At 39.4% G+C, this 18,384-nt stretch overlaps 2 protein-coding genes across 2 annotated transcripts in view; one reads left to right on the plus strand and one right to left on the minus strand.

The window, feature by feature from the left end:
• Positions 1-18,384, plus strand: part of LOC6573282 (IDLSRF-like peptide) — a 39,532-nt gene that overhangs the window by 4,361 nt on the left and 16,787 nt on the right. The window lies entirely within an intron of this gene.
• On the minus strand, positions 6,672-8,064 carry LOC6573283. Its single transcript, XM_001999333.4, has one exon. It carries the CDS (start codon positions 7,916-7,918, stop codon positions 6,761-6,763), a length of 1,158 nt encoding a protein of 385 aa, XP_001999369.1. The 5' UTR covers positions 7,919-8,064; the 3' UTR covers positions 6,672-6,760.

The raw sequence follows: 18,384 nt of genomic DNA on the forward strand, positions 1-18,384 counted from the left end.
TTGCGCCCTCCTGCGAGGCGCACGAATAAGCAACCTGAAGTTTTTAATAAAATTAGAAGGTCTGTGTACGAGAGCGAGGCCGAAGCAGGAGCAACAAGAGAAACTAATAAAGTTGATGGTTATTACGAGTCAGGCAGGCAGGTAACTGCAGCTCAGCAGAACTCCCAGTGCAAAACGTTGGCCATAATGCGAACGTAATCACGATTCTGGTTTCTTTCTCAATTCGGGCACTCTGTTGTTTTTTTGGTGGCCCATCCATAGAGACTATGCTCGTTCGCATACATGTATGCACATTTGTGGCAGGCAGGCGACTGCAGCTGCGCTTGCCAGCAATCACGTATATGGCGAAATGAGCTTGAATGGCAGCACGAAATGTTGCAAGCCAATATTTCTCTCAATGGGCGGGCAGTGGCAGGTCGCGTTTGAGAATGTTTTATTTGCATTCGCTTATGCATTTGCATGTGCGGCACGCTCCAGCGAACGTCTCTGGGTATGCTACGTTTTGTTTGCCATTTGTTGCCGCTTTGGTTTTCCGAGTGCACTCGAGTGGCAATACACGCACTCACACACCCACACACAATAGCACGCCCACACAGTCATACACTGAATTACATGCTCAAGTTACATTCATACGAAGCTGGTTTTGTCCACTTTGTCCCTCAATGGAAGTAAATTAAAGTCTGCATAATTAAAAACGTAATTTCCACGTAATTTGTGAGGCGGCCCCTTGGCATGTGGCCTTAGACGAGCTACCACTAACTGAATTAGAGTGCGTGAATAATCGAGCAGTACTAAAGAGCTAAACAAATTAACAGACCTGCAGACAAACAGTTAGGCAAGCGAAACTTGTATCTAAATAAAGTAATTGGGTTTGCTAATGTACAAAAAATTCCAGAGAAGTCTGTAGTAATTGCATAAAATATTGAAAATATCAGAAATGTATTAGCAAAAGTATTAAAATGATAAAGAAATTCTAAAATTAATTACAATTGGAAAAAAAATCCAGAGAAATCTATAGTAATTGCATGAAATATTTAAAATATCTCAGTATTAAGGAAAGCATTAAAATGATGAGGAAATTCTAATCGGTATTATGGAAGAAATTCCAGAGAAATTCTATAGTAATTGCATGAAATATTTAAAATATCTCAGTATTAAGGAAAGCATTAAAATGATGAGGAAATTCTAATCGGTTAATTATAATTAGAAGAAATTCCAGAGAAATCTATAGTATAAAATACATATTTAAAATATCTGAAATTTATTACGGAAAGTATTAAATGCTTTGGAAATTTATAATAGGTTAATTAAAATTTGGAAGAAATTCCAGAGCAATCTAAAAGGTAATTAAAATTTGGCAACCAAAAAATTATATTACTTTTAAATCTATTTACATGCCATTTAGAAGAGTATAGTTCGATTCAGATATCTAAATGCAGCTCGATTCATGAGCGAAAAGATATATATTATCTATGATCTATTCTGATATCGTAGGTATAACACAGCTTAAAAGATCTCTTCAATTGTTCAGCACAATTGCCAATGCAAATACTAAAAATTGTGATCTCGCATCCTTTTCGGCACAAAATGCACAACTTTGTAGAATAAATATTATTTTATTGTCAAGGAGCAAACTTTTGCCACAAACAGCTCAACAAGCTATGCAACAGTGCGCGTGTGTGTGTGTGTGTGCACAGTCAGCCATAAATAAGTGTGTACAATATAAATTGTGCTCTAAACGATAGAGAATACCTAGAAAGCATTCAAGAAATATGACTGCATATAATAGCCATTTGTAAGCAATTTGCCAATGCCATAAAGTTGCAGCCGAGCTGGAAATATATCAAAAGTGCGATAAATTTAATTATGTCGACAGTTTAATTATACGAGGCCGGGGCTGTGATTTGCTGTTTGCCAGGCAACTCTGTGTAAACTGGGCCATTCATATGCAAATCTATGAATTTATTAGATATGTGTTCGCAAATTGCCTTGCATGGGCTCAGCTCGACGGTCGGTCAGTTTCATTACGCATACGCCGCGTGAACGCAGCCAAGCAGAAAACAATCGAAAACAGGGTCACGGATTTGCTGGCTCATGCCAATTAAATTCGGACGGCTGTCAACAGTGCCGCATAGCAGCACACAGACGGACTCAATAATTTACGAACAATTATTTGCATATTCACAAAGTCCTCTTAAAGAGATTTAAATTGAACGAAATTGAGAATCTGGCTCATCTAATTAGCCCTCCACTGGCTCACTTTATATATGTATTAATCGAAGCTTTAGAGCCATTTGAATGATTGGCTTCATTGCCGCTCAGCTGAGGCATTGCGCGACGCTACAACCTTAAGGCTTTGATAACTTTTCCTCTCGATTAATTAATTAAATCGTCTGTTCGCAGCAAATTGATTCCAGGAAGCTTAGAGCTTGAAGCTATGATTCCTTTTAGAGCTGTATAGCGTTACACAAGTCAACTATGATATTAATTAAAATCAAATTGAGGCGTTACTTGTAAAAGCACTTAATGCTTCTGTTACATGAAAAGTGTTTTGCTGTATCTTTTACATATTTCAAGTTGCAGCCATGCGCTGGCTTAGTTAAGTTGATATACGACGTTGATATGCCTGACTTTAGTCTCAGTTTTTAAACCACAATGCTGGCCTTAGTTAGGTCCAGAATGTGCTAGCTGAATAAATATTACTTGTTATGAATCTGTGAACGTTGCATCAATTACATGTAGATATACTTCGTAGGTATACAGTAGAGATCGTTTATAAGGACAGTTTATAACCATTGAGCGAAGGACGCTATAACCGTATGAATTAGCTCATGTAAGTTTGTCTGGTGATCAGAATTTTTGTCGCAATAACCATACGGACGCTATAAGCGGAGTCGTTATAGCCGGATTCCACTTTACATGATTCCATTTCACCTTCTGCGTTTGTAAAGTTTTGCTTGGTGATGCAAAGACGGGCAGAAGATATATTACGCTTTTAAATTAAACTGAACTAAAACTAATATACCCTTCAAGCGTAGAAATATATGTATACAAAATGTATATAAATACATACACACATTCCTCCATTCGATTTGCTTTAGTAAAGCGCAATTAATTGATTTAAACTGGTTTCAATGCAAATTTTGGCAATTAGAAATTGTTGCAATTAGAAAAAAAACTTTGTATGCAACTTTAGACTGCATAAACTTGCTTAATATACGACGAAATTGTATCTACGTGGATGCTAAAGGTCAATTTAATCGATTAATCGATTGCTTTTGGCGCTGCTAAAATCGATGCGTATTTTCAGCATTACTCACTGTATATTTTTAAATGTCCCGACGCGGCGAAGTCTGAGGTCCTTTCTTCCTATTTAAGTATTCACATTATGCATACTTTTATGGCTTGTATAACAGTAATGAGCGCGAGAGGCGAGACGCGAGTCGCGCCGCGTAAGGGTAAGGCAGGGGCAGCCAGCTATAACTAAGTAAATGCCTGAATATATGTATGTATATTGTATATATTCAGCTTACTTTGCACAATGCCTCGCTTTTATGGCGTAATATTATTTGACGCTGGTCTATGGGTCATCAAAGCGCAAAGTTGCTGCTCTACATGCATTCAACCATTCGACAAATAGCATGGGTGCGTTATACGTATATTTTTTACGGCTTGTCAATTTTACGGGCTGTCGACAGCGACTCGAGTAAAAGTGTTTTTCCGCTTCGCGTTGCCTTTACACATATAAATGTATATATATATGTATATATATATATATATATTGTATATATACATTTTCCTTTTTGCTGCCTGCTTTCCCTCTTCTGCTATCCATTCATTATTTGTGGGTACTTACGGTGCGCACTAGAGCTATAAATGTTTTGCCGAGCACAAAAAAAAGGGGGGGGAAACTAACGTATTGAACTTGTAAAAACAAGTATGGCAACAGTCAGGAAGTCAGTTTGGCGGAAAAGGTCAGCCATTGAGGGCCTTCATGCATTGCTCATACGCCACGTTGTCTGCACTAAGCTAGCACCAGGTAGAACATCACTCTTTCATTAAGCCAAAGTGACTGGGAATGCGAAAAGGTAATCCTGATAGACAAACAACTGTCATGCGGGAAGGCGTGGCTTATTGATTTGTGGCCGCGGCTGGCCTTAAAGGCTAACATCTGTAGTATAATGGAAATTTTAATGGTTTACCTTAACTGCATTCTTTATATTATGTATAAATAAGGATTGATTAATGAATTTGTCGGGCAAAACAATTTATTTAAATGAGATCTGCTGGAATTTTTCAAGCACTTACGACTCGACTCTTGACATTTTCCATTTTGCCATTTTATAATAGTTTAGCTTTCTGCGCCTCGTATATTTATATGCAAGTGTCTAGAGTCTCTAAGGACAACACAGCTTTCATCGTTATCCTTCTTTGGTATGTGTTATATACGTGCTGCATACTTTTAGGCAGTTGACAGAAAAATATTTTTAGGATGGCAGCGACCACATATAAAATCCAATTTCGTAGCCGAGTAGTATATGGAAATGATTCGTAAACAGGCTGACTGCAGAAGCCCAGCCAAGCCCAGGCAAGCTCAGCAAAGCTCAGCCATACAGTGCTCTGCCAACGACATAAAGGATAAAGCCAACTCCAGCTTATGGCCCCCTCGATATAGTTGCAGATGCGGACTGGCATTCGCTGAGCGCATTTACATTTACACTAAAAATCCACTTGCGACTTCTCTGCAGCTACCCGAGCATGAGGCATCCTTGGCCAGCATCTTTAGTTGGCTGTTGTTGCTGTGGCTTTGCGGCTGCGACTGACTGCAGCTGGCTTTGAATATCCAATTTGGTTGCGAGCATTAAAAGCAATTCAATATATATATAAATATGTGGCGCGCGTTGAAATGCCATAATATTTTATATTCAATATCATAGGTGCTGCAGTTCGCTCTGAATTGCCACATATTTTCCTTGTGCTCGTGTAAATTGATTTGCCCAGCCTAAAGCCTGCTTACCTTTATTTTATGTGCAATAAAATCTGTTTTGACAACTTTTTCTCTAATGAATTTTGCTGAAGCCAGAGGCCAACACTTTGAAAGTTTATATATTTTCTGCATATACATATAAGCTGCAGGCTTATCATCATAAAAAACTTTAGAGTTAGTTTATACTCATTCGCATTATTCGCATCTTTAAATGAAACTCAAGTCCATGCCTATCTGCTCAGACAGCATCAATTCAGTTTGCATAAAGATATTCAATTTGCCTTTCGACAATTAAAATGCAAATTGATGTACTTTTGCTGCTGTTATTAACCAATTGACGATGTGATCAACTGAAGTGAGCTGGCATTTGCATATTTAATTATCCATTTGCATTGAAAGTGGCCAATAAATAGATGATCCATTCATAACATTTTCAATTCGGCAAATAGTAAAGTTTTGCGGCTTCTGCGGCTTATCAAAAATACCAAAAATAAATTAGCATGCTTTCTGGCAATTATACGCAACACGCATGATAGAGGATAGTGTGGATTCAACCACAAATCACATTTAAATTGCCAGCCTATCGGCTGACAGGTGCGAGGACACCTGCTGGCTAGCCTTGGACTTGCATTCGTTTGGACTCGATGTGCAGCCTTGGCTGGCCAGATTGACAGCCAATGACAAATTGTATCAATCGTTGTGGCTTTCCATGTCTGAGACTCTCATTTTGCATGCCACCTGGCCTCGTTTCGGTTGGCGGAAAACCTATAAAACCGCAACGGAAAAATTCCCAATATGATAGCCAGGCTCTGAAATGATTTATATTCATGTTGATTTAAGAGAAAAAGGATTTGGGGCAAGGAATACGCTGCGTCTTTAACAATATATAGATTTGCATTTAAGAATTTAAAATCAAAGGGCTATGAAATTAAATCGTATTGCAATGGTATATCTAAATGAAAGTTAAGTAAACCTTTAAGGTTTCTCAGGTATTGAAACAATTTTAGTCCAATTTTTAGCTACTAATAACATCGTTGAGAGCTTGGGCAAACAGTTGGAAAAAAACATATGTAATACCTATTTTAAAGCTCAAATTGCCAGAGATGAATGCATGAACCTAGTGCAATTAGTTCACAGCAAAGTAGTTTTGGCTTACACCTTTGTCATGCTCCCCGTTTGAAATCTGAATAAGCCTGGATCAAAGAACTGTTGAGTGAGTACTTGGAGTACGAGTGCGAGGTAAATGACTGCAGTTTGCAATTTCAGCTACGGGCGCTGCAAGGGCAACCTTGAGTTACTGTTGAAATGCAGTACTCGAGCTGGGGCCCCAGTTTCATCAGCAGCAACAACTGTTGAGCGGCTTGTGGCTTTGATGAAGTGTGCTTGGACGTGTGCATAGCTGAGCAGGGCAACACGTCTAACTTGTATGCCATAATGGCCTGCTGCACACTTCATAGCAAGTTCGTATCAAATTGCAATGAGATGCCAAGAAGATGCTCAAGCCTCAGGTATACCTGCTAGATTATATAATCTAACGTTGGCGAGTGAAATGGGGTCTTTTACTTTATTTCAGTTAGCCCTTCATATTAAGTCAATGTAAATAGCTGCATCTGCAGATCTGAAGGACTTGAATATCGCAATTTTTATTTCGCTTCAAGTCGGGCCTAAAGAAAAAGTCATTGAATTGAAAGAGTACATAGAATTTTTAATGAGACTGTTGATTTCCAAATGAAATCCTTTTTGGTAAAATTGAGTGCGTATTTTGCTGACGGTTTATTGGTCCTCTTCCTTGGGTGGCTCGGCAGCTGGCTCAGGCTCAGCAGCTACAGGTGGAGCCTCGGTTGGCTCTTCTTCATCCTCCTTGGGCAGGAGGCCTACGTTCTTGCCGCCTAAAGCCAATTGTGCTTCCGGTGAGAATTCCTCCTCCTCCTCGCCCTCTTCGCCATCGCCGCCATCTGCACCAATTGGCTCTGGTGGCAGCCAGCAGGAGCCCTTGACCAGACGCTGTTCGATCTCGGCGATTTCGTTCTTGTAATACTGATTGAAATCGGGACGATCCCAGATACTCTTGACCCATTGCAGATTGAAGTCCATCTTGGTGCAGCAGCAGAACTTGCGTGACTTGTGGCACTTGGGGCACTTGGTTGACGGGCGAGCGGGATGGGTGTATGATTGCTTCTGCTTCTTCTTGCAGCAATAGGGGCATACGTGCTTCGGCTTGCGTTTCGTGCTGCAGGGCACCGGCTCCTTGGCATAGACAAGATGTCCACGCTTCTTGGCGCAGAAGCAACAGTTACAGTCATCACCCTCCGGCTGGCGCTTGCGGGTCTGCATGCGATCGTAGAACTTCTTATAGACGATCTTGATCTTGGCCTCATATGCCATCTGCTCATTGCAGGATAGGCCGTCGAATCGTGCATAGCTCTCGGCTGTCTTACGTGCCGCATGCACCCAGACGCACTCGTCATTGTAGCTGGGCCTGCCCTGATCATCGTAGGTCAGCTCCTGCTTGGGCTCGTAGTAGAAGGCCTTGAAGCCGCGCTTGATGATGTTGTAGGCGAGGTGGGCCTCCACCTTGTTCATCAATGACTTTTTGCCCAACTCGTGGAAGATGTCCTCTTTTCGTAGCCGTTTCTTGGGCACCGTGTCAATGCAGTAGCACACCTGATCGTAGTGCAGAAAGGCATACGTTATAATGTCAACTGTGGACTTGGCCTTGCATTCGTGCAGGCCGCAAATTATCATTATTTGGGCCAATGAATTGGCCAAGTCGAGCACATTCTCCAAAAATATCGATGAGGCATTCACTTCACCCAAGCACTTGCACTGCGTGTGCTGGTCTATGATGCCCAGCGGGGCATGCCGCTGGCACTCCTTATGCTGGCAATTATTCCGGCACCGGAAATCAGGCATTGCATGATGGGCCTGCATCGCGATTGACTGACAAAAATTTCAGAAATCTATAGACAACAAAAAAAAAAAACTATTTTAATATTTTTTATTGGATTTTGTAAGTTTTTATATTTCGAGACTGGCCAAACAAGAATAACACATTTTACAACACATTCCAAACTCAAATGCTTCGGTGTGCCAATGACAGTAAACACATAATCTGCTTTTTGAATTTGATGGAATAAGCTTAGAGTTGTTATTTTGGAATATTTTTATTAGAGTATTTAAGTAATCCATCCACCCATACTTAATAAATCTTTTTTTCTGGGCTTTCAATTCTGGGAGGGTCTAAAATAGCTATTATTGTATCAGTTACGCTAAATTGTAGAATATTATATTACTATATGATTATTAAAACTTGGATAGACACCAAGAACTTCAAAATCTTAATGCTAGCCAAAAGCAAATATGCGATATTTATATATTTTGCATAAACTTATGCAGTGTGACTTGCTTCACTTAGCTTAAAATTTCTTGAAGAGAGTGAAAAAGAGAGACAGACAAAGAGACAGAAGGAGGGCCAGAGACCGAGACAGAGAGAGGAACAAGGAGAGCAAGGTAGATGAATTGATAGATTCATAGATGAAGAGAGAGTGAGAGAAAGAGAGAGCGACAGAGAGAGAGAGACACAGAAAGTAAGCGAGAAAGAGACAGACACAGAGAGTGAGAGAGACAGAGGGGCAGAGAGAGACCATATTGCAAAATGTTACAATTTAAATACTCAAACAATGTTATTCAGATGTCTTTCTTTGCTTTAAATTATCTATTCATTTGAAAAGGATTCTCGAATGTTATATTACATGGCATAAAAATTCTAGCTATATATCCAATAATCAAATTTGTAAACGAGCAATAAGCGCAAAGACAAATCGTTTGTATGCGCAGCAGCTGGACACTTGGACCACTCGCTCTTGGATTGATGGCTTTCACGCTGAGGTCATTTGTTGATGCTAATGACGCCATTGACTCAAGCATGCTTGGTGGGTGGGGAGGGGTGCGTACCCAATGGGTATGACTGGCGAATGGCCTTTTGCATAATGGATGAAATATTTTGAATGATAAGGCCACCATATTCATAATCCATGAGTTGTTGTTCCCCAGGCATGTCGAATGCTTCACGCTGCTTTTTAGGTAATCTTCGATTCATTCGACAGGGGAGTATCAACAAGCAATAGAAAATCCATATAGGTTATCACCAGGCACCAATATTACCCACACACATTTTTCTGGGCAGAGCACAGCAGAGACATATAATATAATCAAATACGTTTCTAAAACAGAAACGCTGACAAGTGCCATCGACTCCCCGCCGACCAATCCGATGGGACACACAAACCAAACAGATGAGCGATAAAGCTGTCATTACTCATGTCGTGTGCTGTGTGTATTTAGCCTGCCATGAGCCGTGGCCGACGATGACCCTGACTGTGGCCCTGAACGGCTTAGCGGGTAAAGCGAAAAACCCACAGGAAAATATAAAGAAAAATGTATTACGCCAAATTTCATGGTTACATCAAATAAGTTAAACAAACAAATGTGTGTCTCTTTGGATTTTCAATATGATGACATTAGCTTTTGTTTGTTTTTATAATACCAAATGCATCCAGCCTTGTCTATGCCTTCTATGATGGTGCATATGATGGTAAGCCGAGGTGGAGGAGAGACTTTACTCAATACTTTCCCTTGGCAGGAATGAATAGTTAATACTTTACGCAACCTAATCCTGGTTCATATGTGACATGCGTTGAAATGGAAATGTTACTGAGCCTCCATTAGGCTTGTCAATTAAACAAATTACCTGAAACTTTGTGGGCATTCAAAATGCAATATGAATTTAAATAAAGCGTGCAAATGTCAAATACAAATACCAGTGTCAAAATTGTCTCATTTATATTCATCTTGGCCATAAAACTGTGCTCACTCACTTAATGTATGCAAATCCGCGCTGACTTATATTTATTATAACACACCCACACACGCACACTCACACTCACAATCAACAACAATAGCAGAACTCGAAGTTAGAACAAATACTAAAAGGGCAGCGAAAACTTTTTCGATTTCGTGGGTAAATTATTCGGCTGCGTTGGTATTATAAACAACATTTGACAGAAATTATAAGAAGTTCGCCCCAAAAACTTTTCAAGTACAAAAGGACACAACAGGCTTCGATGCGGAGCTCATGGGCGGACAGCAGCGTTAAATTATGCAAAATAATGCTAATGGTAATGAGTCAAATGTCAGGGCATATGAAAAGTGCAAGGGCAGCTTTCACCTGTCGCTGTGTGAATCAAATTAATATGTTCGCTGAGTGACATATATTTCAATATAGATACAGAGGCGAACTGAAAGCAATTTACGCACACGGGGCGTATGCGTAATGAGCGCAAACGCGTGCGCAATTTATGAATAATTGAATGCGAAATGGTATCAGCAAAGCAGCAGGAGTAGCAGGAGCAGCAGCAGGAGCAGGAGCAGCAGCTGGCATGCTGCGGACTCCATAGAAAAGACCTTCCAACGAGCCACTCTCAACTGGCAGTTGACAATTTCACCTAATGTGCCGGGCGAATTTGCATACGATACGCAGCGATGAGCCGCGGCACATGCTGCTCATCATCATTATTTAAAATAAACATTAGGCTACGCTTTACAGCCATTTATCACATTTGCAGATTTATGTGTGTGCTGCCGTTGGCTGTTTGCATGTTGTAAAGTTGTTTGATGCCAACCAGCGCCAGTTGCGTGCACGCCAATACCCTATAAAAAAAAGTGTAGCGTGTTTGAGCAGGTGTTAAACGATAGACGAGTTTGCTAATCGAAGACTTTTACGAAAGACAACTAGTTGGCAGTGCAAAAGAAGCTATGTACATATATAGATATATGGGCTATACTCCAGTGATTAAATAGAAGAAAGGAACATACAAAATTAGACAGCATGATTTGCAGGGCATTTATCATAACCACCCATAACTCATATAACCACAGAATTCTCGCAGAAATTTGTTTTTACTTAGCCTTTTTTGCTGACATTTGTGGTTTGTACACAGGCATTACAAACCATATGTATGAGATTTCAAAGGATTAAGCAAGCTCTCTAAAAAAGCTGTAAACTTTTACTCAGTTTTAGTTAAATTCAAGTTATTTGCAAATACTGTATATCAGAATCTGTATATATATAAAATCAAATATATTTTAAATTTGATAGATATATACATACGTAAATATTCAATTTATGTAGGAATTATTAGCATAAAGATCACTATTTTCTTCAACACTTTATATTAAATATAGAATCTTAAAATCTGTTTAGAAATGAAAGCGGAAACATGTATTTAAATCTGAGAGATATAAGAGAGAGAGAAAGAGAGAGAGAGAGAGAGAGGGGGAGAGAGAGAGAGAGAGATACATAATTTTATTTCTTTAATATATTTTAATTTGAAAAATTATATACAAAAAAAAAATCAAGATTATCGTAAACACTCTATATAAAAATCTGTTTATAACTAAAAACATATGTATTCTAAAATTAATAAATATATTATATATCAATTTATTTATTTTAAATATGAGTATTTTAATATTGAAATGTTCTTCAATATATTTTAAGTCACAAGCTTTTCCTATCGAATTATGCATAATCTTTCTAGTCGAACACTCCCTTATGCTTTGCCAGTTAAAAATATTTCTTCACTTTCTTCTTGCTAACATTCCAAATAGCAACAAATAATGTGAAATCTGATTCTGAATTTCTGATTTGCTTTCTCGGAAATGGCTTCGGCTTCTTAATATCAAATGACGCCTGGCCAGCACCTGTGCATTTCAATATCATTCACACACCTGCCGCCTACACTTCTGCTGCCGCTGCCCACGCCGTCGGCCACGTTCATTCCACACGATTGAGTTTTACTGTTGGCGAAAGCCAATACGCCCGCTACGAATGCAAAGCTTTAGCACCGCCAACAGTCAACTACAGTTGGCCATTTTGTCAGTGGAAGATTTATGTGCAATTGCTGAAGTTTTATGTGCCTCGCAGCATTGCGCTGACTGTGCTTTAAGAATGACTACATACACAATATACTATGCACGTCCTATTGGCCTGCCTCGGCTCAGTCTGTGTCGACTCCCTTCGGTGTATGGATATGCCATGATTAGTGCAGGCAATGATTTAAGTTTCTACGTGTGCGGGCGATTCTTTTATGACTTTTGCTATGGCAACACGTCGCTGACAGCTTAAGCGGTTTCATGCCAGGGGATGAAACGGAATTTAGCCGAGTTTGTAACGCACTTGGCTCCATGTGCTCCTCAGCTGAATGCTGAGGTCAAAGGGCTTTACTCTTTTTTATTTTTATTAAATTCTGTTGCACTCATGCTGGATTTTCCACCCACACACTCGCTACAGATTTGCATAAGCATTGCCGCTAGGAAGCAACAGAGTAGCAGCGCTGCTCTTGGTTGCCCATAATCCATGGAGTGTGCTCATACATATACTATGTACAAGATTTCGAATTATTAAAGGTAAAGACGAAGGCTCTGCATAAGTTGTTGTTTCACTTGCTCGCGTCTGAGACCTTAATTAGCCCTCAGCTAATATTTACTGCGAAACGACTTTTAAAACTTGTGCGCACAAATCTGACTTGTATTGATTTTTAATTATCTTCAGTTGGCCCCTATACCGTTATACCATTTGCTAAAGCCCCAGCAGGAGCTGCCTGGCTTTAATGTCAAATCAATACAACTTTGTGGCTTTGGCTAACCTCAATAATCCTCAATGACAAATGGCCACACATTGACATTGGCAATTGGGCCTGCGGGCAACCTTTGACCTATCGAGCACTTAGTTGAGCCCCCGCTGCCAATCAAGGGCCATCAGCTGGGCCAATTAAATGCATGCAAAAACGCATATTAATTCTGGGCCTACTCCCATCCAACACGCAACAACGTCCAATTCAGATTCAATTCATCTAAACTGATTGACAGATGGGCCTGCCTAGACCATGAATGAAGCTTGTCGCGGTAATTGTCTGCTTAATGTTAACTAATCGAAACAGTAGGCGCTATATTTCGATCCATTTCACACAATAAGAATGATGTGTAAAATAGCTAATCCTTAATGCGATTGATATGGTAAAAACACGAGCTGGAAGTCTCTCTGAGAGCCTCGGCCAGCCACGTGGCACGCATTGCCTTCGGTCATGTTCAGCGTTTATGTTTGCAGCGTGGGCGTTGTTTCGTTTGTCGATAATGTGGGCGTGTCTGCATTACTGCTGTGTAACGCCGTTGCGTAGCCCTTCTCAATTGATTGATCGATTTGCTTATGGCTAACTGAATTCGTCATAAATAATTGAACGTGTCCCAAGTAACTATATATTATGAGAGAACATACCCAGCCCTGGACAGTGGAGCAGCTGTGCCTAAGTGATTGAATATAATGGAGCAAATATTTGATTAAGAGCAACAACTTTAAGTTCATGCGGCATAGCACAGTGCTGGGACTTAAATTATTGCTGGAATATATTCAAAAAATAGTTTAAGTATTACTGCAAATGAGATTTATCTGCTTATTTGAGATTTTTTTTTTTTATTATTATTATTATTATTATTTTTTTTTTTATTATCAATTTATTTCTGTTGCTTGTCTATAGACAGATATCATTTAATAATTCATATTTTGATTTTGCCTTCGCCACTGCCTTGCCAGTGCCTATAAATATTTAAAAGCCCATTAAACCTTGACGTGGACTTAACTACGAGGGGGGCTACTTAAGTATCCGAAAGCCATGAAAGCTGAAATCAGAGAATCAAGGAAAAGTAAAGATAATATAGATATATTTTAATATATTTAAATGGAACTGAGCTTTCAGTACAATATTTATATATTTATTTCGGTGGTATTTCAGTATAAGATAAAGTCTTATATTCATTTTTTTTTTTATAAGGCATATTAAAATTGTAATATTTTTTTTCAAATTTAAATTGAAAAGAGTTTCTATTATTAATGCTTAATAGGGAATATAAAAACTCATTAAGCATCCTTCTAAAAGGCTTTTCCACCCTTGGCCCATTCATACCTTAATGAGCGTTTTTTTTCAGCTTCTCAAAGGCTTGGTAACTTGAGCAATATTTGAATTACATATTATATGTATATTCTCATATACAATGTTTAAACATCTGAGTGTCCTGTCTGTGCATACTCTGCCTAATATTGAAACCACCTTCGCAGTCCAGACACCTTTATGCCTACTGTTTTTTATGCCATCGTCGATTCAGTGGTGTTTGGTGTTTGGTATCCGTACACAGGTGGCGCGTAGCTGTCTGGGCTGCCACACGCAAACAGCAGCGCTGAGCCGTAATCCAGTATCTCAGTTGGATACGGTACGGTGGGGCAAATTGGAGTCGTTATCAGCACCCAATGCATTCGCACGCGCACACACACGATTTAAAATAAATAATTTATCAACTGCTGTTTGTTCTATTGCCCGACTCCACCTGTTCCACCTGTTAGCAGCGACTGGTTGTTGCTTCTTTATGCTTGGCTTTAATTTACATATTCCCATCCGGCCCTTTTTTTTCGTGGCTGTTGCTCGTGTTGTTGTTGTAGTACCGTGTGGAAACAGCCCGAGTATTAGCTTTATCACGAGAAACCGAGAAAATTGCGACGCGTTAAGCTGCCAAAGCGAAAGTGCCGAGTTTTATCGCTATGCGTGTCTGTGTCTGTGTCTCTGCCGCTGGGATGAGGGTCGCGAGTTGGTCTTATAATTCGGCTGAGTAAAAAAAAAAAAAAAAAAATGAGTGGAAAATATTTAAAATAACATACAAGGAATTTTGGCAGGTTGATGTGAGCAATAACAAATTGCTGGCACGATGAAAAACTCTTCATTATCAGCAACTCGACAACAGACGTTTCGTATGCCGAAATATTTCATGCCAACAATATAAAAATTGAATTTATATTAAAGATTTAATTAAAGTTTACGTCTATTAACAATATAAACGAAGCATTCCATGGTGTTTACTTTTGCCAAATGGCAACCACAGGCGAGCTTCATTGTAAGCAACATCATCAGCTGCTATTAAATGTCAAAGAGTCAAAGCATTTCATTATTGTGCTTGAAATGCGCAAAGCCAAACTAAGCTCCTGCCAAATAGCAGACTGACAATCTCACAGGGCATTTGTAATTTGGTTATTGGAGCGTGTGATTACGCCCAGCTGCCTTTGAACAAGTTGACCAACTTTTTTTTTTAGCTTTTGGCCATAATGTAGCGTGTACTGCGAGGGATAAGCGGTGACTGGGTGCTTTGGGGAATACGGCTGGTATCCTAAGTATAGCTCATTGAAGACATGGCGTATACTTAATATTTTATGTCAATTTCGCGTAAATCAATTTAGTCATATCACAGCCACTCTAAGTCGGAATAATCTTGCATATGGCAATCAGATAGTGACAGCTGCGCTAATCGAAATGAATGTCTCTGTCGTTTATCAATTACAGCAAACAACTATAACAGCAGCAAGGAATTAACGTGCTTTCAATTAAAGGCCTAACTTGAATATATGAGTGCGTGCACATGTCTGTGTGCGTGTGATGTTATATTTGCCATGCTTTTACTTAGCTGGAAAACGAAACATTTTTCATGATTACAGCTCATTAGTTACTGGTCTACAGCTAATGTCTCTCGGGAATTTGTCGTTGTTGATAAAGACAATCAAGAATGCAAAGTAATGAGGCCCTATCTGCGATCATGTTCAAAGAAAACGATGGCTAAGTGATACCCTTTAATGAAGTTAATGATATGGTATATGGTATAAGGAAGTAACAAGCCAAGTTCGAATCAATAGCTTGATGATAGATCTAACTGCTGATAGCATTAGCAAGTTCTCTGAAATGCCCTTCTGTTACACAGCGATTTAGGCCTTTGGCAAAAACTGGCTAAGATGAAAAGCCGATTTATATTATTGGAATTTTAAATCTGAGCTGTGACAAATTCTCGTTTTACTCGAAAAGTCCTGAAGCCATTGTAAAGTCATTTTTGCTGATTTATTATTCGATTTAAGGTTTGTGACACATGCTGACTAAGAACACATTTCATAAGTTTGTATTTTATATTTAAGTATTCACATGAGCTTAAGTGCTTATGCTTTCACAATAAATATTTTATTTATTTATTTAGTTAATTACTGCAGCTTGAGCTGAATGTAAAATGAGCTTTTATAGCTGTTGGCTTTCAATAATTTATAATAAATAAAAAATGTAATTGAAAATGAATTTGTCTTGTTGGAGCATATAGATAAAATATTAAAACATTATATATAGATAGACAGATGTGCATATACATAGATATATACACATATTTCAAGCAATCAAAATTTATTGTCGTTGAAATTAAAAGCAGCTTAGGTTTCGTCTGCTGTCTTATATTTTAATTGTCGCCACTTAAACGATATTAAGACATTATGATGGTGATGAAAGGAAAAGGACATTAGCGCCACGGCGACCGCGTTTAAATGTGTGCCTGGGACTTGGACTGGGCGTGCGTGGGCGTGGGCGTGGGCGCGGGGGTGGGCGGGACTGTGTGCTGTGTCGAGTCGGTTTCATTTGAAATGCGCCCCAGGCTGTTATTATTATCATTTCTGCACGTCTTTGGTCATGTCGTGGCCGCGTCCTGGTCTCGCTTAATTGTCACATTTTGCACGATAGCAGAGCAGCTCAAGTGGTAATTATTTAAGAATTCTTTTTCTTTGCCTTTTACTTTTACTTTTCCACTTGCATTTCCATTTCCACAACTGTTGCAACGTCAAGTGCAAGGTCACTTGGCAAATGACGCAAGTGAATGCAGTCGCTGGCAATTAAGTTCGCCCCACAAATATGACACTTGGACAAGGACCTTGATGAGTTGTCGACTCGACCACAGAGAAGCTTTGGCATTTGCATACAAAGGCCTCAGTCGAGCTACACTATTTGAATAGATGCATTTTTTCTTTAGTCGGTCAAGGTGCGACGCAGCGGCAGATAAGCTGAACAGCGTGAAGGCTAACATTTTTTTTTATGGCTTTGGGCAATTAATACTTGGCAATCACCGTTAACGCACATCGCAGCTGTTAACAGGTCAATAAAATCGAAAAACAATAGAATGAGCCATCATTTCGACGCGACTTCATTTATCACAAAGTCAAAACACTTCTAGTTCGAGGCATTTATTATCTCAGCATTTATGTTCTTGTGCAGCAGTTTAAGAGCTGACTTAGGCCTCGTTTAGCTCTCGTAAAAGTACAAGGGTATTCATTTACTGTTGTTTGTTCATTGTATTTATTTTGTTACGAATGACAAACCAACAAATCGACATGTAACTTGATATTGAACTAAAAGCAGGAAACGGAAATTCCACCAATTTGATGACTTCCTTATGCTTTTCATCCTGTGTAGACGGACACGAATACTCAACCACCGCCGCGCTGACTCATACTCCCTAGCCAGGTGTATTAGGTGTCCTTAGATGTAGAGTCACCTGTGCGGCATATACTTAATTATGTGTGGCACGCTGTTGCATGCACAACTGAGTGAAAATTTGTTGCCACACGGCGCATTGCATTGACAACAGGTCATGCATTGCCATGCCAGAGCATGTCTATTCGAAACTATCTATTAACACTTTTATAATATAATGAAAGTTTTATGCTTCGAGGCGTGACTGAAATAGTTTAGCATTCACATGAGAGCGCGATATGTGTGTAGGATAAGTGTTTTTTATTGCTGGCATTAATTTAATATATAAGGCTAGCAGCAACAGTTTTTTAATACAGAAAATAAACTAGTCTCTGTCCTCCTCTCTCTTCGCCTCTCGCTCCCATACTTATCACAACCCATCCCACGCCTTTCCCCTTCCTCGAGCATCTCATCAAGACCATCATTTACTCTCTGCCCCTCTTGCTACCCCTACCCTACCCAACCCTTCTCCCTGCCTCTCAAGGTCACTACCCTCTCAAGGTGACTGTCCTCTCAAGGTCACAAGCCCCTCAAGGTCACCACCTCCTCAAGGTCATTGCTCTCTCAAAGTCAACGTTCTCTCAAGGTCTGCCCCTCTGTCTATCCAGGATAGTCCATGACATAATAAACAATATAGTGTAATATATTTAAGAATTGAACTTAACATATTACACATACAAGAAGTCCATAGATTCTTATATACCATTTTTGAACAAGCACACATTATACATGGAATTCCCATTTTCTTTGAAAGCCTCATCGATACTTAGTGTTTGTAAACTATTTGATTAATAGCATTCCCACATAATCGCATATATTTTAATGAACATAGATACAGATATTTCCCCGTAAAAGAGAGGAGCAACATTGACATTAAAGAGCGAAAGGGATCACATAAATGTTTGTCCAATTTGTTGAGCAGGCAAAAGCCACTAGATTTGCATTTTTCGCTTTTATTTGCAC

The sequence above is a fragment of the Drosophila mojavensis genome, unplaced genomic scaffold (assembly GCF_018153725.1).
Source record: "Drosophila mojavensis isolate 15081-1352.22 unplaced genomic scaffold, ASM1815372v1 contig_16, whole genome shotgun sequence".
NCBI lineage: Eukaryota > Metazoa > Arthropoda > Insecta > Diptera > Drosophilidae > Drosophila > Drosophila mojavensis.

Excerpts from the sequence above, each read along its gene's own strand:
- LOC6573283 (XM_001999333.4), bottom strand. The coding sequence starts at position 7,918 with ATGCAGGCCCATCATGCAATGCCTGATTTCCGGTGCCGGAATAATTGC.